This window comes from Phyllopteryx taeniolatus, chromosome 8, assembly GCF_024500385.1.
Source record: "Phyllopteryx taeniolatus isolate TA_2022b chromosome 8, UOR_Ptae_1.2, whole genome shotgun sequence".
In the NCBI taxonomy this organism is placed as follows: domain Eukaryota; kingdom Metazoa; phylum Chordata; class Actinopteri; order Syngnathiformes; family Syngnathidae; genus Phyllopteryx; species Phyllopteryx taeniolatus.
Genome location: NC_084509.1, coordinates 16432681 through 16456172, shown reverse-complemented (window position 1 = coordinate 16456172; position 23492 = coordinate 16432681). Strand labels below are relative to the sequence as shown.

The 23492-nt window shown below is 40.5% G+C and overlaps 3 protein-coding genes across 21 annotated transcripts in view; 2 read left to right on the top strand and 1 right to left on the bottom strand.

The window, feature by feature from the left end:
• Positions 1-2314, top strand: part of ryr1b (ryanodine receptor 1b (skeletal)) — a 140020-nt gene extending 137706 nt beyond the window's left edge. For all 4 annotated transcript variants that reach the window (XM_061781085.1, XM_061781084.1, XM_061781083.1 and 1 more), the window contains 2 exons: positions 1178-1229; positions 1345-2314. In XM_061781085.1, the coding sequence (XP_061637069.1) occupies positions 1178-1229; positions 1345-1440 (148 nt within the window). In that variant the 3' untranslated portion in view covers positions 1441-2314. The remainder of the gene's footprint in view (positions 1-1177; positions 1230-1344) is intronic.
• A 7565-nt stretch (positions 2315-9879) lies between these two features.
• Positions 9880-18705, top strand: LOC133481849 (galectin-6-like). Of its 16 annotated transcripts, none has more exons than XM_061781044.1 (15): positions 9880-10019; positions 10904-10992; positions 12883-13087; positions 13158-13271; positions 13360-13374; positions 13521-13556; positions 14426-14458; positions 14986-15027; positions 15108-15134; positions 15334-15369; positions 15495-15521; positions 15617-15646; positions 16602-16690; positions 17101-17266; positions 18412-18705. In XM_061781044.1, the coding sequence occupies exons 1-15, from the start codon at positions 9975-9977 to the stop codon at positions 18556-18558; spliced, it is 1101 nt and encodes a 366-aa protein (XP_061637028.1). In that variant the 5' UTR covers positions 9880-9974; the 3' UTR covers positions 18559-18705. The 16 variants fall into 16 exon arrangements, with proteins under 16 accessions (XP_061637028.1, XP_061637027.1, XP_061637030.1 ...); XM_061781043.1 differs by having other exon boundaries at positions 14423-14458; XM_061781046.1 differs by lacking the exon at positions 13360-13374.
• LOC133481851 (tyrosine-protein kinase receptor UFO) overlaps positions 18617-23492 on the bottom strand; it is a 35183-nt gene continuing 30307 nt past the window's right edge. The window contains exon 21 of the mRNA XM_061781069.1: positions 18617-21964. Coding sequence (XP_061637053.1) covers positions 21484-21964 — 481 coding nt within the window. The 3' untranslated portion in view covers positions 18617-21483. The remainder of the gene's footprint in view (positions 21965-23492) is intronic.

Genomic DNA, 23492 nt, shown 5'->3' with positions numbered 1-23492 from the left:
TCCAATATTGTTCACAAATATGTTTAAATCTGAGTTTGTAAGCAATTCTCCTTTGCCGAGATAATCCATCCACTTCACAGGTGTGTCATATCAAGATGCTGCTTCCACAGCATGATTATTCAGCAGGTGTTCCTTAGGCTGCCCACAATAAAAGACCACTCTAAATGTGCAGTTTACTGTATTGGAGGGGTCAGACAACTAGTTAGTATCTGTGCGTGACCGCCTTTTGCCTTATAACACATTTATTACGCAGGTTTGTCTTAGGCTGCCCACAATAAAAGTTCACTATGTAATGTACAGGATTACTGCCACTGAGACCTAATTTACCATATTTACATCCTATATCATGTTGATGCACCTTGATGTAACATTTGCTTTGTATTTAACAATCTGTGGACCTCAATGTCCCATATTTAATGAACATCATAGTCCATGGTCTTTACACCTTAATGTACAACACTTCCACCATATTAAATGATCATTACATCACTAATATACAACATTTACATAATACATAATGTCTATGTTCTTCAATGTGCCATACAAGTCATATTTACATATGTTTTCGGCTGTTATTTACCACTTATGTTTTTATGTTTTAATTATTATACTGTAGTCACTCATTTATCGCAGGGTCACGTCCCAGAAGCCCCGCGATAAACGAGTGTCAAGTTGCCCATGTTGGCTCAGTATAGCGCTAGCTGTTAAGTAGCTAACCATTAGCCAGTCTGGAAGTTGAGTAACTTGGGGTAAGTTGTGGCCTTCGGCCTAATTTGTGGTGGTATGCTGTATTAAATCAGATAACAGTGTTTACTTTGCCGTAGACGTGCAGTTGTGTAAAGCCAGTTCTTCTTTGCTGTTGATATATTGCACTTTCTTTTCTTTTTTTTTAAGTGTCAAATGAACTCAAACTTTGGACATTCTCCGTCTTTTACGCAGTCTTACCTCCGGGCTCGTGCTTATTGCTACATGAGTCTGCAGTAACATTCCGTTTAAAAAAAAATGACCACCACGAAATCCAGCAATGCAGCGAAAAAAATAGGATATGTACAATTTCAAAATCTGCAATACAATGAAACGGTAAAAAGTGAACGGCGATATGGCGAGGGACTGTATACCGTTTAATTTAGAAGTTACTTGGTGATTGTTTGTGTTTCCCCTCCTCTGTGTCTTGCAGGTTCTTCCTGATGTATCTCATCAACAAGGATGAAACTGAGCACACGGGACAGGTCAGCAAACGGCGTCAAAAATCTCGGATTTCTTTTGGAACTTATACTACATACCATTACCATTTACCTGATTCCGGACTTTCACTGGAATTATGACCTCTATTTTATTTCTTAGGAGTCCTATGTGTGGAAGATGTACCAAGAACGCTGCTGGGACTTCTTCCCTGCAGGCGACTGCTTCCGAAAGCAGTATGAAGATCAGCTGGGATAACACGGAGGAGAAAGATGGAAGAGGGTGATTGAGAAGGGAGGCCTGATATGAATCAATAAGTCAACAATGCTATGCACACTTTGACTGCAGCATCCGATTCAATCAAACAATAACATCACGGGAGATGCGCTTTTTTTCTAAACGACTATGTCCGTAGATTGCCTTGCTTCTACACAAACGCACACGCACACCCGATACTGTTGTCAGCATCACAGCTCTTCTACACTCCAAAGTGTGCCTGAACGCATCGTGTTCATGAAACAGACAGAATGTGACTGTGTGGACGCTGTGTTTTAGTGCCTATAGCAAAGTCACTGCTTTTTGTTTTGTTTTGTTTGTAGATGCTTTATTTGTTGAAGGAATGCTTTAGATCAAAGATTTTGGGTTTGAGGGACCCCTAAAAGGGGAGAATTTTTCTCAAGGACCCCACTCATAATCTTAACCTCAATTGAGCCACTTCGAACTAGAGTAGGGTGACTCCATTTTTGTCATTTTGCAGGAGAGTGTTTTAAAGTTTGATGGCTGCAATAAAAATTTGGGGGATAATTTCTCATGTATAATGTGCATTTCCCCCTCAAAAAATGGTCAAAAGTCAATAGTGCGCATCATACATAGGTATAGGAGAAAATGACAGATTTTCACATTTTATAAATGTATGCTGCCATCTAGAGGTTATGAAAAAGCTGTACACTTTCATTCCAATAGGCCACCGCCCCCGAGAGGTTATGAAAAAGTTGTACACTTCCATTCTAGTATGCCACCTAGTGGGAATGAAAAAGGTGTAGCCTACACTTTCATTCCAATATGACGTCATGGGTACATATGATTGTTTATATGTACAGTTGTGCTCATATATTTACATACCCAGGCAGAATTTGTGATATATATATATATATATATATATATATATATATATATATATATATATATATATAATTATATTATATATTATATATTATTTTATTATTATTATTTTTTTTAAATATGACTGATGACTGAACAACAACCATCATTGATTTCTTTTTGGGTATGGTTTGTTTAATTATAATGCATTTCTGAAATGCTTGACCGTTTAATTCGAATCCCATTAAAATGAAATTAAATGTGTTTCGCCTGGTCCTTCATGTTTTCTTTAAAGAATTGTACACATCTTACAAATTTTGCCTGGGTAATCAAACATATGAGCACAACTCCTTCTCATTTACTAAATAAAAGTAGGGCTGTGAATTTCAAAATAAGAGCAAGTAAAGAAAAATAAAATATTATGTGTTCAAATTAAGTGCTTAACTTCAGAAGAATTCTTTGAAAAAACTAACTAAATACAGTGATCCCTCGTTTTGTGCGGTTAATGGGGACCAGAATCCCCCACGAAAGGTGAAAAACAGCGAAATAGGATTTGCCCCCCCACCCTCCCGAGGAATTATCATGTATATGTACCAGAATGTTTAAAATATGTAAACAGTTTTTATACTTTATATATTTGAGACAAAGATTACAATAGTACACGTATTTACTTAAATCTTTCATTACAAAACCTTATACAGTAATTAACATTTATTATACAGTAATTAACATTCATCAACATTGCCTTCTGAGATAGGCAAAGAGGCTTGTGTTGGTGGCGGAGGTTTGGCCTTTGTCCTGATCATATTAGTGTCCAAACTCACTGTCTTTTGCCTGCAATCAGCAATCCACAATGCCAATGCAGCTTCCATTTTCACAATTCTCTTATTACGCGGAGTTACCACACGTTTCGCTTCCTTATTGAAGGTTATTGAAGCAGTTTTGCGGATGTTTGGTTCCTCTTTACTGATGTACTGCACTGTAGATTCATTCACGCCATAATGGCGTGCCACAGATGCATAACTTCTGCCCTCTTTGATCATATCTAAAAGTTTCACTTTTTTGCTGATGGGCATCATCTTCTTCTTCCTCTTGGGCGCCCCGGAGGAAGCTTTCACAGGGGCACAGCGCTTTGGCGGCATTATAAGGGCTTGACTAATCAAAAAAAGTTATCGCTTAAACAAAAAAAGTTATCCCGAACACAACACTAAGATACAGTATGCGAGACAGTCAACAGCGTGGACGAGACTGGCGAGACACAGCAAGGGAAGATGCTGGGTGAGGCTGCGATGATGCGCAGCCAATCAGCTCACGGGATAAATCCACTCGTCCTCTCATTGGCCGATGTCGTGCCGGGAACCAATCACGCACCTTGTATGAGTGGCCGTACAGGACAGGCATGTACAAAGCCTCTGAGTCAACTCATGTCTTTGTTTCACATGCAGGGAAACCTTCTCTCGCGCGCATCAACATGAAACAACGCTTCTTTCCGCAATATGGCTGACGCTATGGCTGTATTTTTTATTTTATTTATTTATTTATTTATTTTTAATGCATATTTTGGAAAACCCGCAAAGCACTGAAGCCGCAAAACGTCAAGCGAGAAATGGCGAGGGAACACTGTACAGCTAATACTTAATGTTTTGATCATATGGGTAGAAGCAAAATCATGCCTTGTGAAATGCATTATAAATAGGTTGAAGGGTTTTCCAAACATTTGAGGTCAACTTTGGGGGTGCGCATTATACATGGGTACGCATTAACATGAGAAATTATGGTAATAATAACATGTAACATAACAATAACATTGACTAATACAAATATGCACTGGCACCCAAGCTAAAGCACTACTTATTTCTATTAATCTGTGAACCTTCTGGGTTGTTTTTTGCAGAAGTTCTAGTCTGGTTTTATGGGCGCAGCTGTCTTGGAAACTGGAGGTGGCCCAGTGTTGGATTCATGAATCAGAAAAACTGCTTAGTGCAATAAAGGCATGCCCCCTATTTGTCAAAATTACAGCCAAACCTTGATTTAAACAAGTATTCATCTGAAAGATGACTTTTCTCAATTCATTTCTCCACTTAAAAATGCAAAAATGGAGTTAAGCCACTCTAGTTCCCAGTAGTTCAATTAAATACTATATATATATTAATACTGTTAAACCTAAGTATTTATGACGTATTTGATAGAAAGGAACTTAATCAAATTCAATTGAACGTTTTTATACGTGTTCAAAATAAAGGGGAAAAAAATACTTCAATAGTTTTCCATGGCCACTAGTTGACTTGTGCTGCTTATGTTAACAATATGGCTGGGAACAGAGAGAGCTAGTTTACAAAAGCATTCAATGTTGCCAACTTAAACATTTGGTTGCTATCTTAAGCAACTTTTTTCAACAACTTTCTTGAGTATTTTTCAAAAAAGCAACTAGCGAGTTGAATTCTCGCTAAGAAACGGACAACATGAACGGAATCATTTTCACATTGTTTTGTGTATGACAAGGAAGAGGATTGAGGAAGCCAATCATGGAGTCAACATTGCCAAAGAGACGGCACACATTTATGTCGCAAAAGGTCTGATTTATCCACATGCTGGAAAAATATTGACCGGAGGTAGGTAGTTCTAAGTCGCAACTATTTTTCTGAGGTTACCTTGCCTCACCTATACAACTCTACATGAGAAAAGCACGTAAGAAAACTAGAACTACTGCTGTCACATTTATGTGATGGAGTAAATGCACGCATATTTGTGTTTCAGCATTCGCAAATTTGCGACTCAATGTTTTTGTGTTCGGGCCAAAGCCATGCTTCATCGAGTTAGCCTAATAACAATTGCCTAAGTGATTTTTTTTTTACATTTTCTGAACCCCCCCCCACTTTCCTTGATTCAACCAGACCAAAAAAAAAAACAAATTTTTAGCGAGCATATCGTTATTTTTTTTTTTTATTATTGATATTTTATTATTGTGACAGTAAGTTAAAAATGCCTTGGGCAATTATGCTATCAGGCTTACACCAAATATTTTGGTGCCATCTGGTGGCATCTTGGTGCCAAGCAACTACGTCGGTTCACTTAGTCAGGCCATAGCTTTGTCTAATAGTGTTTGGCAGCTGTCTTGTGGCATCTACAGGCAAATACAAACCTTTTTGGATGTCAAATACTCACGGCTTGGTCCGTAGCCCGCTGGAATATCTTTCAGTTGGCCCAAAGCTATAAAGTAGTCAGAGTTAATTGGTTTGTTTTTATGCACAGAATTATTTTTTTTTTTTATATGATCTGGCATAATTTGATTGAAATTTTGGAGCAGCCCCAAGCAATGGTTCGCAGACCCTCAGTTTGAGAACCACTGCTTTCGATAACTCACAAAGCAATGAGCAGAGTATCATCAGCATGTGAGATTCACCTCATTCGGTATCAATCGGCTGTACAGACACTTTGAAGTCTGAAGGATTTATTTATTGTTTTACGCCGACGACTGTTTTCGGCCCCTCTGGCTAACAGGTTGATGCCGAGCAGGCAGGAGTGAATGGACTCATTTAAAAGTGGCCAAAGCGACCTTTTTTGATGAGAAGACATATTTTACATACAAGATAAAGATCTATTTATTTTTTTCTTTGGAGGATTCCAACATGTCACATGTTGTTTGTAGTTAGCGGTGGTGTGTGTGTGACGTGTGAAGGAAGATGATTTTGGAATGTGTGTTGACTCAGGTGTGGGGAAGCTGCCACAGAGCAATTTAGGCAGCCTTCAAGCCGACCTTATGACTGAACTCTGTTTTTTTTTCTCATAATAAACGGGTTCACTCAAGAAAAGCAGGAACACGTGTCCTCGTTTGCTTGCACACTTAACCTTGATGACATATTTTTTTTCTCTTTTTCTTTTTGACTAACCAACATAAGAACGTTTGGTTTAAAGATCCAGAGGGAACTGCAGGAGTTTTTCAATGTCACCTACTGGTTTTATGTTTTTTTTCAAGAGGATTTTTTTTTTTATTAAAATGGAAAATAACTAACCTGTATTCGTACTTAGTTACTGTACTCTCAACTTTATTGTAGTGATAGTTAACAAAAGAACTGTTGCTTAAACAAAGTGCTGTACCTAAAAATTAAACAAAAAACAACTTAGCATTAGACAAAAACAAGTTGAAAACAATAACATCAAATAAAACACCAAAAGGTGAATATAAGTGTCAGATATTGTGTTACAGTAATAATAGTAATAATAATAATAATAGTAATAATGGGGATGAGTTTAAGAGAGTTTATATATAAAGTCAACTTTTTATTTTTGAAAGAACAACCCAAAAATAAATTGGTAATGTAAAATGATATTTAAAAATGTATTTAGCAAATAGCAACAATTTTGCTAACCTAATTAACCTATTGTTATATTACTTGTCTATATGTGTTTCTACGGAGTTTGTATATAAATATTTGTTATTTGAAGGTAAGTTTCTGATGACATTTTACTTTTACTCCCTACATTTGAACACAGGTATCTGTCCTTTCTACTCCTTACTTTATCAAAATAGGATTGGTACTTTTTCAATCTACCTGAACGACGACACAACATCAAAACGACGTAAACAGAAGTAATATCAACCGTGATTAGATTTTGATCGATTAATTGATTGACTGAGATGTGATTCATTAAGCAGATTTGGAGAAGAAAGATATTCCCTATCCACGGCCTTATTGAGGACAGCTTTCTGATGTTGTCAGCAACAAGAACAATCCATGGCAAATGCACTGTCTTGTACCAGCCTAAAAAAACCATCTGATTTAAAAAAAAAAAAAAAAAAAACACACAAGGTGTATCTTTTTCAGTTGTTATTAGCTAATTTAGCATTTTTTGTTAGTTAACACAGCAATAGGAGTACGTTGTTTTGATAGCATGAGTTAATAATAGACGAAAACTATTTTGTGATGTTTTTTTGCAATGCGTCAAGTTATCAAAACGGGCATTGCATATAAATGGCAATTTGTGTTTTTATTCTTTTATTATTAAGTCCCTGTTAGTCTGTACTTTTAACAATTTACTTAACAGAGTTGAATCATCACTTCAGCACCACCAGTCTTTTTTACAGTATCTGTACTGCTTAAGTGTGAGTACTTTTGCCTCTAAAATCCTGCTCAAGTGACTCTGTGTCGTGCGTTCATGTTTTCTGCAGTCTTTATCTAAATCAATCAATCATCTACAGGTAAATAATATGGAATTGTGCACAAAAAGATGATAAGACTTTTGTGTTTGTCTTGGGTGGGCCAAATTCCTGCACTAGAAAGGACCACGACGTTTACAGCCATAATTTAGCTGTACTTTACAGGCCATGAAAACATCAGCTTTGCGTATTCAAACGCATGCACACACACACACACACACACATACATACACACAAAAACACTCTTATGTTCCACGTAACCACTCCTGTACTGGGTGAAAGATTAATTAGCATCTCATGTCTCTAAAGCACATATAGCATAATATACAGTGGGTACGGAAAGTATTCAGACCCCCTTAAATTTGTCACTCTTTGTTATATTGCAGCCATTTGCTAAAATCATTTAAATTCATTTTTTCGTCATCAATGTACACACAGCACCCCATATTGACAGAAAAAAATGCAATTGTTTACATTTTTGCAGATTTATTAAAAAATAAAAACTGAAATATCACAGAGCCATAAGTATTCAGACCCTTTGCTTAGTATTTAGTAGAAGCACTCTTTTGAGCTAATACAGCCATGAGTGTTTTGGGGAATGATGAGTTTTTCACAACTGGATTTGGGGATCCTCTGCCATTCCTCCTCAGAGATCCTCGCCAGTTCTGTCAGGTTGGATGGTGAACGTTGGTGGGCAGGTTATGCTCCATTGGGTTTAAGTCAGGGCTCTGGCTGGGCCATTCAAGAACAGTCACGGAGTTGTTCTGAAGCCACTCCTTCGGTATTTTAGCTGTGTGCTTAGGGTCATTGTCTTGTTGGAAGGTGAACCTTCGGCCCAGTCTGAGGTTCCGAGCACTCTGGAGAAGTTTTTGTCCAGGATTTCCCTGTACGTGGCCACATTCATCTTTCCTTCGATTGCAATCAGTCATCCCGTCCCTGCAGCTGAAAAACAAACCCACAGCATGATGCTGCCACCACCATGCTTCACTTTTGGGACTGTATTGGACAGGTGATGAGCAGTGCCTGGTTTTCTCCACACATACCGCTTAGAATTAAGGCCAAAAAGTTATATCTTGGTCTCATCAGACCAGAGAATCTTATTTCGCACCATCTTGGAGTCCTTCAAATGTTTTTTAGCAAACTCCATGCAGGCTTTCATGTGTCTTGCACTGAGGAGAGCCTTCCGTCGGACCACTCTTCCATAAAGCCCCGACTGGTGGAGGGCTGCAGTGATGGTTGACTTTCTAGAACTTTTTCCCATCTCCCAACTGCATCTCTGGAGCTCAGCCACAGTGATCTTTGGGTTCTTCTTTACCTCTCTCACCAATGCTCTTCTCCCCCGATTGCCCAGTTTGGCCGGACGGCCAGCTCTCGGAAGGGTTCTGGTCGTCCCAAACGTCTTCCATTTCAGGATTATGGAGGCCACCGTGCTCTTATGAACCTTAGGTGCAGCAGAAATTTTTTTGGTAACCTTGGCCAGATCTGTGCCTTGCCACAGTTCTCTCTCTGAAGTCTTCAGGCAGTTTCTTTGACCTCAACAAGATTCTCATTTGCTCTGTGAGCTGTAAGGTCTTATATAGACAGGTGTGTGGCGTTCCTAATCAAGTCCAATCAGTATAATCAAACACAGCTGGACTCCAATGAATGTGTAGAACCATCTTAAGGATGATCAGAAGAAATGGACAACACCCGAATTAAATATATGAGTGCCACAGCAAAGGGTCTGAATACTTATGGCTGTGATATTTCAATTGTTCTTTTTTAATAAATCTGCAAAAATGTCAACAATTCAATTTTTTCTGTCAATATGGAGTGCTTTGTGTACAGTAATGAGGGAGGAAAAAAACTTAAATGATATTAGCAAATGGCTGCAATATAACAAAGAGTGAAAAATTTAAGGAGTTCTGAATACTTTCCGTACTCACTGTATACATATAGAAAAGCATATATGGCCCACTTCATTCTTCAATCAGGATCACAGTAGTTAATTCATCAATGCAAATAATAAATACATTTTGATTAACTCACACTCACATTCATACCTACAGACAATTTAGAGTCTTCAAAAAACTGTGCATGTTTTTGGGATGTGGGAGGAAACCGGAGACAAAAATGAGTTTGACACCCTTGCTTCACGCTATGATTGAATGAATGCCCACCTCCCTCATGAACCCCCCCCCCACCACCAAGTTGGATGCCCACAGCCACCGCTCCCTATTCACCACTTCAGGGTGTACCCCACCTCTCGCCCAGAGTTAGCTGGGGTAGGATCCAGCTCGCTTGCGACCCTAGTGAGGATAAGCGGGACGGAAAATGTAAATGTTTTTTCCCCAACTGGATCTACAAATGAGCTGGTCCATCTGTCCCTTTTAAAAATAAAAAGTGGCCTTGAGCACAAACGTTTGCCCTGCCCTGCTTAAAAGTAAATACTGGATGTCCGTGCTCACTGCCCCTCCCTACTTCCTGGTATAAAACATCCAGCAGCGATCGACGTCCCGATCCCGCCTGCTAGTGCGTCTCAAAGACCTCCGCCATGTCCTTCCTCGCTCCTCCTGGTTACCAGCCCGTCTACGGCCCCGTAAGTAAACGTCCTCCTCTTGACTTTTGATTGTCTTGTACACTGTCACACCAATTCAGTGATTTAAAATTACACTACTGACAAAAACTTTCAGGAATTCCCCAATCACCTTTTTATGCTCTCCAGTCACTTGATTCTGTCACTAACCCTAACCCTAACCAATACCAAGTCCCAACCTGATGTCAAATGATAAAGAGGACTGTTTAAATACCTGGATGGATCAAACACTTGTTGTCAATTTTGCCATTCAGCTCCTTGTTAGAGAACAGCAAGTTGTGTAAAAAGTACTGAAACATTCAACAGTTGGACATATGCATTCTAAAGTTTAGAGAAGGCCAAATTCAGTTCACCTGTAATGGTTATAGTGCATTTTAGATTACTCCTGAAATTTCACCTGAAATCACAATATCCCAAACGTTTTGTGAGTAGTTGTTTAATCGGACCACAGAACCTTCAGGCCTCTGCTAGAAAGCCTCACCCTGAAAAATGTCAGGAAATGCGGATCAGAACAACGGAACTTTATTCGCGGTTAGTTAGAGGTATTTTAAATGGTGTCAGGCGTGTGCTGACTCTCTTTAACATGTTTGAATGTGTTTAATTCATTATGAACAGTCACATCCCCAGTTAAAAGAGGGTGTGTACACTTGTGCAAACTCATTTCCTGAGTTGTTAATTTTTGCTTACCCTCTAATAGTGGGTTCAAATAAGTTGCACAGGTCATAGGCCACAAACATCTGTTGAAAAACATTTAAATGATTAATCTCATTATCACAAAAACCTGGCATTTTAACAGGGGTGTGTAGACTTTTGGCATCCACTGAATATATTAGTTGTAGAAAATGGGATCATTTCCATTTTATTTGTGTATTTTCAATCCCATGCAGACAATTCCGTATCTGGGGCCCATCTATGGAGGTCTGAGGGAGGGAGCGTCCATCTACTTCCAGGGCTCGGTTCCGGACAATATCACCAGGCGAGTTCAGCGCGTTGTGTCGTCACACTGGGACAGGGTGCAGCAGCTTTTCTTTCCACTGAGGAAAATGAAAGGCTCTTTTATCACGTGTCCCTCCTTTCTCAAAGTGTGTGTGGCCATTAGCAATCAGAGCAAACTCTTTTTGTCGCGAGGCCCCACCTTCACTGTTAGCTTACAGTGGGGGCTGTCCAAAGGCTGGCCCTGGGGTCATATGCAGCCCCCTGCATATTGTAACCATATGATGGAACACGGCCCACATCAAAGGGTTACGAAGAACGAAATGTCGAGACGCAGCCGTTTTTTATTCTTAAAAATAAAAATGGGCAAAAGTCACAAGAAATTACACTTTGTCACATGATTGTTTTTTTTACAATTGGAAATAAATAGGGATTTTCAAGATATCACTCTAATCAAAATGTTTAATATGAAGAACGTTTAGTGAGGATGTGTTACATGATCAAAATTGTAAATCAATTTGAATGGTAACTTTTTAATTAGAATTCCTTTTTAAATATGAAAAAAAATCTAGTAAATCTTGTCATTTTTTCAATTGAAAATTTTAAATCAATTTGAATTTTACAATACATAACACTTAGGTACATGTTTTAATGTAAAATAAAGTTTAATTCAAATTTGTGACACTTTATTTACAATTGTAAATACATTTGAACGTTACATGGTCATTTAAAATAAAAAGAGTCATCACTTTTAATTTTAAATATTTTTTTTAAATGTAAGAATTTTCACTTTTGTAATTTAAAATTGCAAATACATTTGAATGTCACAAGATACCATGCTTATTTTAAAAAATGCAAAAAAAAGTATGTTGAAATATTGTTTTATAGTTTTTTAATTTAAATTTGTAAATAAATTTGAATGTAGAAATGCTGAACATGAAAAGTTTTATGACGTATTCTTGTGCGTGTGTTTTTTTCTATTTAAATTTGTAAATACTGTTGAATGTTATAATGTTAGTTTTATTTTTTAAATGGACAAAAGTTTAATGAAAGTTTGTCACAAGATTTTATTACTGCACATAGTTGAAAAAAAAAAACCTGGTGAATTAATTTGAAATTAAATTGTAACAAAAGTTTCATTTTACAAGATACCAGACATTGTATTTGATATTTTATTTATAAATAAATAAAGTTAAAATCATTTAAAATTGTGAATAAATGTATATATATATATAAAGATATTTTGCAATTTTCTTTATGATTTTATTTTTTGTTAATAGACCAATATATTATATATATATATATCTTTATATATATATATATACAAGTATATTTGTTTTGTCACTGACAAGTTGAGATTTAGAATGTTTTTTACCCTTTTAAATATGTTCAGGCGGCACGACTGTCGAGTGGTTAGCACAGCCGCCTCACAGTTCTGAGGAGCGGGGTTCAATCCCCGGCCCCGCCTGTGTGGAGTTTGCATGTTCCCCCCGTGCATGCGTGGGTTTTCTCCGGGTACTCCGGTTTCCTCCCACATCTGAAAAACATGCACGGTAGGTTAATTGAAGACTCTAAATTGCCCGTAGGTGTGAATGTGAGTGTGAATGCTTGTTTGTTTAAATGTGCCCTGCAGTTGGCTGGCGACCAGTTCAGGGTGTACCCCGCCTCTCGCCCGAAGATTGCTGGGATAGGCTCCAGCAGGCCCGCGATCCTAGTGAGGAGAAGGGGTTCGGGAAATGGATGGATGGATGGAAATACATTCAATGGTTTCGTGTATAGTGACCTACAAAATATTGGATGATGTTTAACATGTTTCATATAATAAGATGAAGTGAATGCATCTCTTCCTTCCATTTTTCTGTACGCGGCCCTCAGTGGCGAAGGTTTGGACATCCTCGCCTCACCCCGCTCACGCTCAACCTCTCTCCGTCAGGTTCTTCGTCAACCTGTTGTGCGGACCGTCCGAGTCCAGCGACATCGCCCTCCACTTCAACCCGCGCTTCGACGGCTGGGACAAGGTGGTCTTCAACAGCCGGCAGAATAACACCTGGGATGCGGAGGAGAAGATCCGCGACATGCCCTTCAGCAAGGGCGAGGCCTTCGAGATGGTCGCGGTGTGCTCGGCGCAGGGCTACCAGGTCCGAGCGGCTTCGGTCGGCGTGGAATCAGCGTGACCTTGTGACCTTCTATTCCCGATTGTCTCTGCAGTTCAAAATCAACGGGAAAGACTTCCACACCTTCAAGCATCGACTCCCTTTGGCGAGAGTGTGTGGCATGCAGATTGGGGGAGACGTTTCCATCCAGACGATTAACGTCATCGGGGTAAGATGAATAGGAATTTGTTGCGGGGAAGTCACCCACCTCAGGAAGCGCCAACACCATTTAACCGTAGACTGTGGTGTTTTTTTAGGGTGGCGGAATGGGGGTAAGTCCAAAGAATGTTTTTTTCTAAAATGAGAAAAAGCGTCAAACATTTTGGGGGTGCATTAACCTTGATTGTTTCTAACTATTATTGTCTGCCATATGGCTTAAAATGTTTGACATTAAAGTTGAAACTTTTCCCACATGCAGCAGCAGCAGGGAGGATACCCAGGAGGCAGCATGGGGGTGCGTCGCCTTTCCTTATTTGGAGTTATTATTGTCTTTGACTTCAACGTATGACGGAACATTACAGAGCCTGAGACATGACTTGGAATTTTGTTTAAATTGTGGCCACAATATGATGTAACCTTCGCACAAATTCAAATTTTTCTTTTCATTTTCATTTTCTTACCACAAACAGCTTCGATGTCTGCGTAAGCATATGGAGCGCACCTTCACTAGAAACTGCAGTATGCGACGTACTCCACGTTAAGCGCTTCTAGACCCAACTTTGCAGGAATGATATTAAGATTATTTCATTTGTATTTTTTTGCACACGATATACTTCTTTTTTTCCCTGTGTCATGTCTGGGGCGCCGTAGAAAAGGGATTCTTTGAAAGTAAACTTTGACCATTTCCCACATGCAGCAGCAGCAGGGAGGATACCCAGGAGACAGCCTTTCGTTATTTGGCGTCATTATTGTCTTTTACTTTAATACGACGGAAAATTATGGAACCCCAGACATGAAAAAACTCTTTAAAATGTGGCCACAAAATAAGTATACCGTGTGTGCAAAATACTAACTTGTGGGTTTAATATCGATGTATGGGTAAGCAAATGGAGGTCACTTTCACGTGAAACTGCAATATGCACTGCATTTGCTTACCCTGCTGTCCAGGAATAATTTTAACACTATTAATTTGTATTTTGTGCGCAGAATGCACTTACTTCATTGACACAAATTAGTATTTTGTGCGCACAAAATACATTATCTCTGTAGCTGTTGCTATCTCTGTAGTGTGGCCACAATTTAAAAAATAAATCCCCATCTCACGTCTGGGGCTGTGTAAAAAAATGATTCATAAAAATGTTCAACTTTTCCTATATGTAGCAGCAGCAGGGAGGATACCCAGGGGGCAGCATGGGGGTACGTTACATTTCTTTATTTGGTGGCATTATTGTCAGACTTCAATACGGCAGAAAATGACAGAGCCCCAGACATGAAATGGGCAAAACCTTTTTAATTGTGGCCACAATATAAATATAACGTGTGCACAAAATACTAACTTGTGGCCACGAAATAGTATAACCTGCGCTCATTTCCGTTTGACTATCCTCACCACAAACAACTTTGATGTATGCATATGCAAATGGAGCGTACCTTCTCTAGAAACTGTAATACACATCATCCTCAAGCTTAATATTCAGAAAGATGGTGCGCTCTATTTGCTTACCCAGCTGTCCAGAATGATATTAACATTATTAATGTGTATTTTGTGAACACAATATAACTTATTGGTGGGCCTGAAATACTCATTTGTGGCCATTGGCATTTTGTGCGCATGGTGTGCCTAATATTGGGGCCACACTATAAACCTTTTTCCTCATGTCATGTTGGGGCGCCTGAGAAAAATTAGTCTTTGAAATCATATTTTCTACTTTTCCCACATGCAGCAGCAGCAGGGAGACGGTACGGGAGGAAGGCCAGGATGTGGAGTGAGCATTTTTCATTTATTCTTCACACATTTTAAACACTTTTTAAAATCAATTGAGTCATTAACCCCCACCCCACACAGGGAGGATACCCAGGAGATTGTGGAGGGGTAAGACTAAATTTGGTTTAGTTCAGTGGTTCCCAAACTGTATGTGGTATGTTATAGCACTTTCTAACTTTCTAACTTTCTAACTACCATGGCAGCTATATTTAATTGCCATTAGATTATCAGGGAGTCATTTGAAAAATATTCACTTGTAAAGTGACATCACTGATGAATTCCGATTCTTTTGTTGTCTTTCGAGCAGGGTGGCTATCCGGGTGGAATGGGGGGCAGTATGGGGGTACGCAACTGTTTCACTACTTTTTCAATCATTTGAATGCTAGACATTTGTATGTGTACCTACATGCACTGGCCACTTCATTAGGTTCACCAACACACTGAATTCTGTCTTTTTTTTTCTGTCAGGGTGGATTCCCAGGATCAAGCCTGCCGGTGTGGACACCCGTTTCACCTTATATATATATATATATGTGTGTATATATATATATATTGTCTCACATATGTTAAATATGTTAATCTTATTGCAGAGTATGGGCGGACAGCCAATCTACAACCCTGTAAGTACTTATAATGGACAAAAGTAGTCCCGTCGTACCAATTGTTTCCATTGATGTTCCTTGTTTTTTGTTTTGTTTTGTTTTTAGCTTGATTTTATTGTTTGATTGTACAGTGTCGTTTGAATGATAGTCATTATTATGATATAAGTATTGGGGCACTATCAATTAATTCATCAGTCAAGAGTCGGACTGGAGTCCTTAAGCTCAATTCTTCATTTTATCAAGACATTTTGGACAATTGCATACTTCTCAAAATTGCAGGAACAGTTTGGGGAAGTTTTTGTGTTCCCCATTGCACAAGGGAAGGTCCGTGAAGGCCTGTTTGGATGAGTTTGGAAGAACGTGGAAGAACACGTTTGGGGTGACATATGGACAACAGTTCCCACAGACAAACGCCAACATGTTGTCTTATTATTGTATTTCCTGTTGGTGTCCTAATACTACCATTTCAGGATTATTCATTCATCTTCCTTTACCGCTTCTCCTCACTAAGGTCGCGGGCTGCTGGAGCCTATCCCAGCTATCTTCGGGCGAAAGGCAGGGTACACCCTGAACTGGTCGCCAGCCAATCGCAGGGCACATCGAAACAAACAACCAGTCGCACTCACATTCACACCAACGGGCAATTTAGAGTCTCCAATTCATGCATGTTTTTGGGATGTGGGAGGAGACCGGAGTGCCCGGAGAAAACCCACGCAGGCACGGGGAGAACATGCAAACTCCACACAGGCGGGGCCGGGATTTGAACCCCGGTCCTCAGAACTGTGACAAACATTCATTCTGCTAAGGCTAAGAATCATCATTCAATTATCCAAATAAATAGGTATATGATGTATGTATAATACGTGTGTGACGTACGTGTGTAAATAAATCCGTATGTATACGTGCAGTATATGTAGTGTGTGCAGTTTCTTTGCCGGCCATCATGTCTTCATGTAATGATCTGCCCTCGCAGCCGATCCCGTACTCGGGCGTGATCCCAGGAGGAATGTTCCCCAAGAGGACCGTCATCATCAGAGGCACGGTGCCCTACCAGGCGAGCAGGTACCGCTTCATTTTGGATTGAATTCGCTGATTCCCGACCGGTGCGCCGCTGCTCATAAGTGTGTCGCGTGAGCTCATTTGAACTATGTCAAGCACTCAGTTGTCTTTCATTGTATGAAAAGTAATTGATGAATCGAGTTGGATTTGAAATGTATTTCTGTTCGTCTATCTGTGCCAGCAGTGTATAGTGACGGACAGAAGAATTAAATGCTTTTCCACTAGATGGCAGAAGGTACAATAAACCTGTCTATCCACAATGATAGTTGATAGTCAACTCGTGTTCATTTGCAAAATAATGGTTTGGGGGCAGCACGTGATAGAAAACGAAGGGATGCCAAGGCCCGATATTCGGGCTGCGTCTCCCTCGCTTTGTAGCATCAGTGCTCACAAATTTGCTTTGTGTGTTTTAGGTTCAGCATCAACTTCCTGGCGAGCAGATCTGGTGACATCGCCTTCCACATCAACCCGCGCGCGAGGGACGGCGTGGTGGTGCGTAACAGCATGATCGGCGGCCGCTGGGGCCAAGAGGAACGCCAGCTCGGCGCCAGCCCCTTCCAGGAGGGCCAGTACTTCGATGTGAGTATCGAGTCTTTATGGTTGTGACATCACCACCAAAATCTGACATCCTAGCATGAATGAAATCTTTTTTTTTTTTAAGAGTAAAGAACAAAAGGCGGATTACAGATGGAATAAGGATCATTTTTGTCAAAAACAAAAGGTGTATCTGTTCAACAATGTCGTGCTATTTCTCAGTGAATAAAGGTGTCTTTTACAGAATAAAAATTATCATATTATGGGAATAAAGTTGTATTTTTACATTTAAAAAATACAAATGACTTCCCTTTTAAACGTTGACTTTATCATCATACTATTACGGCTTTATCGTGGGAAAAATAAAATGATGGCTCTTTATACTGACAAAATTTGTTCTTGTAAAGATGACTTTTTTTCCACATTCCTTTTATTTAGGGGAACACATGATATATATTTTTTCAATTGGTGTTACAATTATAAGGGGGTCCTTATTAGAAAGAAAAAAAGAAAAAAAAAAGAGTTTGAGAACCTCTTCTTTTAGGCCAGTGTTTCCCAACCTTTATTGAGCCAAGGGACATATTTTACATAAGAAAAATCTCACTGTACACCGCCAAATACAAATGTTACCAGTCTGCAGTGGCATCACGCTATTTGCAGGGGATCGGGACTGTGAAAATGCACCGGTAATTGACGCCCACCCAAAAAGTTTTCTCACATTCTATAGCTGCCACAAGATGCACTTTTTCTTGCACTATATTAGACAAGGCTATGGCCTGACTCGTGACTACGCTCACTTAAACATGATTCCTTGCTACCAAAATTGCCAAAGCACTATTTTTATATTAGATATGGCTTTGGTCTGAGCACAAAAACAGCAAATGGGCAAATTTGTAAAATGATATGTGGGGGCTATTTACTGAAAGAATGACTGTTCAGTTGATACAAAGCTCGTATACTTGTAGAAGCCATGACTTGTACCTTCTGCCATCTAGTGGAAGAGAATGTCATTGTTCTGCCTGTCCCTATACGACACTGGCATAAATGAAGTAACATTTGTATTACAATTTTTGGGGATGTGAAATTGTGTCATTTCATGCAACCGTGGTTGAGAATCACTGCTTTAGCTCATTTGCTTGCTTAATCAGAATAAATTGTTCTTTTTTCTTTTGCTTCTCCTTTATCTCAAGCTGTCGATCCGCTGCGGCAGCGACCGCTTCAAGGTGTTCATCGACGGGCAGCCGCTGTTCGATTTCACTCACCGCACGTGTGCCGTCAACGACATCGACAAGCTGGAGGTGGCGGGCGACGTGCAGATCTCCTACATCCACTTCTGAAAGCACACCCGGTTTGCGCCAACACCGCCTGCGCGTGATATCCCCATGTCAACCAACATAACACAAATTGCTTTATTTTTCTGTGTACAAAATACTGGAGATAATTTAAGCAAACCATGACGAATAAAGGTCATTGTTTTCAGTCAACGTGTGGATGGGAGGCATCATACTGGCTCGTGAAGGCACTTCGGCAATCCAACTTATGACGTGAACGTCTCCATTCAACTGCGCTCGTAAAGGCAACAATGCAGAGGACCACTTCCAAAACAATTACATTCCAGCTCAGGAGCGCCCATGAGTACCTTTTCATGTACTGTACCTCGTGCTAGTTGTGCAAAGCCATTTTTTCAATATGCTTGCTGTCCAGCTTAAGATCTGTCTACTAGTACAGTCTTTGTCCTCAATAGTAAGACAATTCAGCGCACTAGTAAAGTGACTTCTTATTAGTAACATTTTTCCACTAGCGCCTTCCTCTACTTTATGACATTTCAGGAGACTAGTAGGCCAAATTTGGCATACTAATGGGACATCTATGAGGCAAAACTGGCCGCTAGTTGACATCTGCAAGAGAGTTCTACTAGTGAAGCCTTAGATGTTAACTATTAGAATTTTAGACTTTCTATCAGTACTAGTAGCACGCAGTTATGGATTGGAGCAGTTTTGCCTCACTGGTAACATGTACTGTAGTTGTCCTACCTGTGAGGACATATAACGTACTAGTACATGGACCTTGTGCTAGAATTAAGGATATTGTAAAAAGATTGCTCATATGAAGTCAGATTAGTTGGCCAAAAGTGGTACTAGTGGTGGGAAAAAATGTTACTGGTAAGACAGTCGTACTACTAATGCGCTGCATTATCTTACTAGTGCGGACAAAGAGCGGACTAGTACATGGACATACTGGATGGAATTATGCTCATTTCCACGGTCAATCCAAGAAAATAAGGAAGTACTGTATGGCCAATACAATATACTTTGCACAGCACATCATCCAGTATATAATGTCAGGTAAGTGCATTCATGATGCCAGCTGGTGACGGGTTTTCAGCTGCTCGTAACAGACGTGGCTCGAAAATAGTAAATGGATAGAAAGAACAGAAAGGTCTCGTCCGTCACATGGATTTCACAAACAAAGTCAAATGAAACAAAAATATACACGCTACAGACAAACATACACGTTGATATAAAAAAAGACATTAGTGCAAAGTTGGAAAAGTAGAAAATCATCAGCGTACAAAAGAAAGTCAATGTGCTTTTTTTTTTAAAGTCCACCTTGGAATATTGGGACCTCGGACTGTTTGGGACCTGTATGGAGCGAAGGTTTAACGGGCCGCAGGCTGACCGAGAGTCCTGGCAGTGTTATTTCCCCATTTTGAGACTTTTGGGGGAGATGCAACCTCAAGACAACAAATATCATCAGTGAGGGGGTTTCCTCGCCTGGAGGAGTTGCCGTGACGACCGGCCTCTTCACATTCACGCGCCAAAATTACCCACTGTGAAAATGTGCCACTTTTAGGGAAAAAGTTTTGCTTAATTTTTGTCACTGTCCAATGAAAAGCATGTTCTTCATAATCATTTGTGGAAAAAAAAGTAATCTCCAAAATTTGAGATTTTGTTTTTGTTTCTGATAAATGCAAAAGAACTGGAGATAGATGCTTTTCATTGCACAGTGACCACACTGGAATGCCTTCGTACGCATGTGCACTAGCAGTTTTGGTACTTATGTTTTTGTTGGGTTTTGGATAGAAACAAACACTAACCATGCTTTAGGCTGGACAATGAAAATACATCTTTGCATTATTTTTGTTGCCTTGGAATTTCTGTGTTTTTGTAGTTACTTGTTTTTTTTGCATTTTGGATAAAACCAAAAAACATTAAGAAGAAGCATGCTTTAGGCTGGACAACCACTACATCTTGGCATGTCTTGTGTTTTGGATAAAAATCAACATTTTGGAGATACAGTGTTCCCTCGCCACTTCGCGCTTCACGTTTTGCGGCTTCAGTGCTTCGCGGGTTTTCCTAAAATATTCATTCAAAAAAATAATAATACAGCCATATCGGCAGCCATATTGCGGAAAGACGCGTTGTATCATGTTGAGTCTTAGTGTTGTGTTTGTGAATGAATTTACAGTGCGCTACATCAAGAAAGAGGAAGCAAACATCCGCAAAACTGCTTCAATAACCTTCAACAAGGAAGCGAAACGTGTGGTAACTCCGCGTAATAAGAGAATTGTGAAAATGGAAGCTGAACTGGCATTGTGGATTGTTGATTGCAGGGAAAAGACAGCGAGTTTGGACACTAATATGATCAGGACAAAGTAAATGTTAATTACTGTATAAGGTTTTATAATTAAAGATTTAAGTAAATACGTGTACTGTGGTAATCTTTTTCTCAAATATGTAAAGTATAAATACTGTTTACATATTTTAAACATTCTGGTACCCACATACACATCCACGAAAATTCCTAGGGGGGGGGGGGGGGGGCAAATCCTACTTCGCGGGGGGTTCTGGTCCCCATTAACCGTGAAAAACAAGAGAACACTGTACATCCTTTTCAATGGTGTATCCTAAAATGCCTTCAGGTGTGTGTGTGTGTGTGTGGGGCGAGGGGCGAGGGGCGGGGGGGGGTTGTGCAAAATGCTAAATGTTACATTTTGTGTAAAAACAAAAACTATTATAAGGAGAACCACAAATTAAGCTGGACTACAATGGAAAAGACATGGCAAGATGTAGATGTTGGGATGTCTTTTCCAAATTTTGTGAGTTACTTGTTTTTGTTGTGTTTTGGATAAAAATAAAATGAATATGCATGCTTTTCATTGGGGAATATATGGAATGCCTTCAGGTGTGTGTGCAAACTGTGCTCGAAAAGGCACACAAAATAATAAGAAGGTTAGATTCCGTGTGGTCCAATTGTGCCCATCACTGCCAGGGAACCTTATGGGTCACCTCACGCTCATCCAGCAGCTCCGTGGCAGGCGTGGACGCCCGTGTGATGTCGGGCGTGGGCGCCTGGGTGACATCGGGCGTGGAATGTCGGAAATAGCGCAGAGGCAGCGTGGCGGCCGAGGACGACACGGGCATGTCCAGACTCTCCAGGGAGTCGGCCAGGACTCGGCTGCTCTCGTGCTGTGGACACAGCACGTAGCGGTTGGGTGGGTGCACCTCCACCGTGGTCAACTCCAGACCCTTCAGGCCCAGAGGGGAGGACCTCCCGTTGGGGTCGCAGCCACCGACGGCTCCCAGTTCCATGGAAGAATCCTCCATGTTGACGTAAAGAATCTCGTCCGGGTCCTGAGTGTCGGGCAGGTCGTCGAGGGCCTTTTCCAGCTCGCAGCGAAGCGACTCGAAGGACGGACGATCTTTGGGACTCAGCAGCCAGCAGGAGAACATCAGAGCGTAGCTGAGGAAGAGGAAGAATGATCATATTTTATTTGATCATTTCAACATTTTTGCGGCACAGTGTACGTCTGGTTAGCACATCTGCCTCACAGTTCTGAGGACCGGGGTTCAATCCCCGGCCCCGCCTGTGTGGAGTTTGCATGTTCTCCCCGTGCCTGCGTGGGTTTTCTCCGGGCACTCCGGTTTCCTCCCATATCCCAAAAACATGCGTGGAAGGTTAATTGAAGACTCTAAATTGCCCTTAGGTGTGAATGTGAGTGTGAATGGTTTGTTTGTTTATATGTGCCGTGTGATTGGCTGGCGACCAGTTAAGGGTGTACCCCGCCTCTCGCCCAAAGATAGCTGGGATAGGCTCCAGCACGCCCACAACCCTTGTGAGGATAAGTGGAACGGAAGATGAATGAATGAAGTTCAACATTTTTCTCAGGACACGTTCGCACTGTCAACATCATGGCCTCTATTTTTGGAGACAGCACATCTGCGGCTGGGCACAAATGTCGGCGGATCCTGGTTTTCGTCCAATTTGGCAAACTCATCTGCGTCAAGTTGGGAGTTCCAGCCCAGGAGAGAGAGTGTCCTTTGAGATGCGCCTGGCGGAGTGACAATTTGGTGGCAGAAAGTTTATCTAAACTTAGACCTGCCTGGTGCAAGGTAGATCGCTTGTCTAATGTGAGTTTGGTGAACTTGATCAGGGCACCGATAGACAGATACCAAGCTCCACTGACATTTATCACCAGCTCATTCTGTTGGCACGCCAGAGCAGTGACAATGCTCCACTCACGCACAGATCGCTGCGATTACGCATCAACATCGAGACTGTCATTGCGCCACATTTAAAGGGAACGAGAGTAGCCGCTTTTATTGGCGGCGAATTAAGTCGGCTGTAAACAAAGCCCAGTCCACAGTTCATTCACCCTCAGATGCGCCGGCCTGCACTCAAAATGACCAACACGAGGGTCACCGCCCCTGGGCGCACAGTTGCGCCACCCACCACACTGGATTTACACCGTTCACAAAAATAGACCCCTATAAAAAATAATTTCCCCCATAATGACAAGGGAGTTGATCTACTCCAGAGGGGCCACAAGTTCGTACAATCTGGAATCTTGCCAAAGCTTTTTGGACACGTCTTTCTATTAAGTTGCACAAAACTTCCGATTTCAAATCATCAGTGGACTTAACAAAGACTTGTCCAATCAATTGTTTTATGTATTTATTTTTGCCTTTTTTAGTGTGCTTCTCAGGGCATTGAATAGATCGAGACTGTACTGTTTTGCTTGTCTTCAAAGATGTTTTGCCATTCATTCGAGCGGGCTTCATCAGGTCATGCAACAAGGCTATCTCCACACACACCTAGAAGGTGTTGATTCGGTATTGGTGCGTACAGTATCGGACAAATTTTACGAGTCCCAATACTGTAGTATTGATACCGCTACCTGATATTAGTGGTATCAGTGCATCCTGAGTACAGACATGAAAATCTTAACCAAAATTTCCTTGAAATTACTCATAAACTAGTTGTTGACTGT

What these genes read in the sequence shown, in the direction of transcription:
- LOC133481849 (XM_061781043.1), top strand. Translation starts at nt 9,975, where the DNA reads ATGTCCTTCCTCGCTCCTCCTGGTTACCAGCCCGTCTACGGCCCC. An exon ending in GTTCCGGACAATATCACCAG is followed by an intron (nt 10,993 to 12,882) that starts GCGAGTTCAGCG and finishes TCTCTCCGTCAG; the next exon opens with GTTCTTCGTCAACCTGTTGT. An exon ending in ACCCAGGAGATTGTGGAGGG is followed by an intron (nt 15,135 to 15,333) that starts GTAAGACTAAAT and finishes TCTTTCGAGCAG; the next exon opens with GGTGGCTATCCGGGTGGAAT.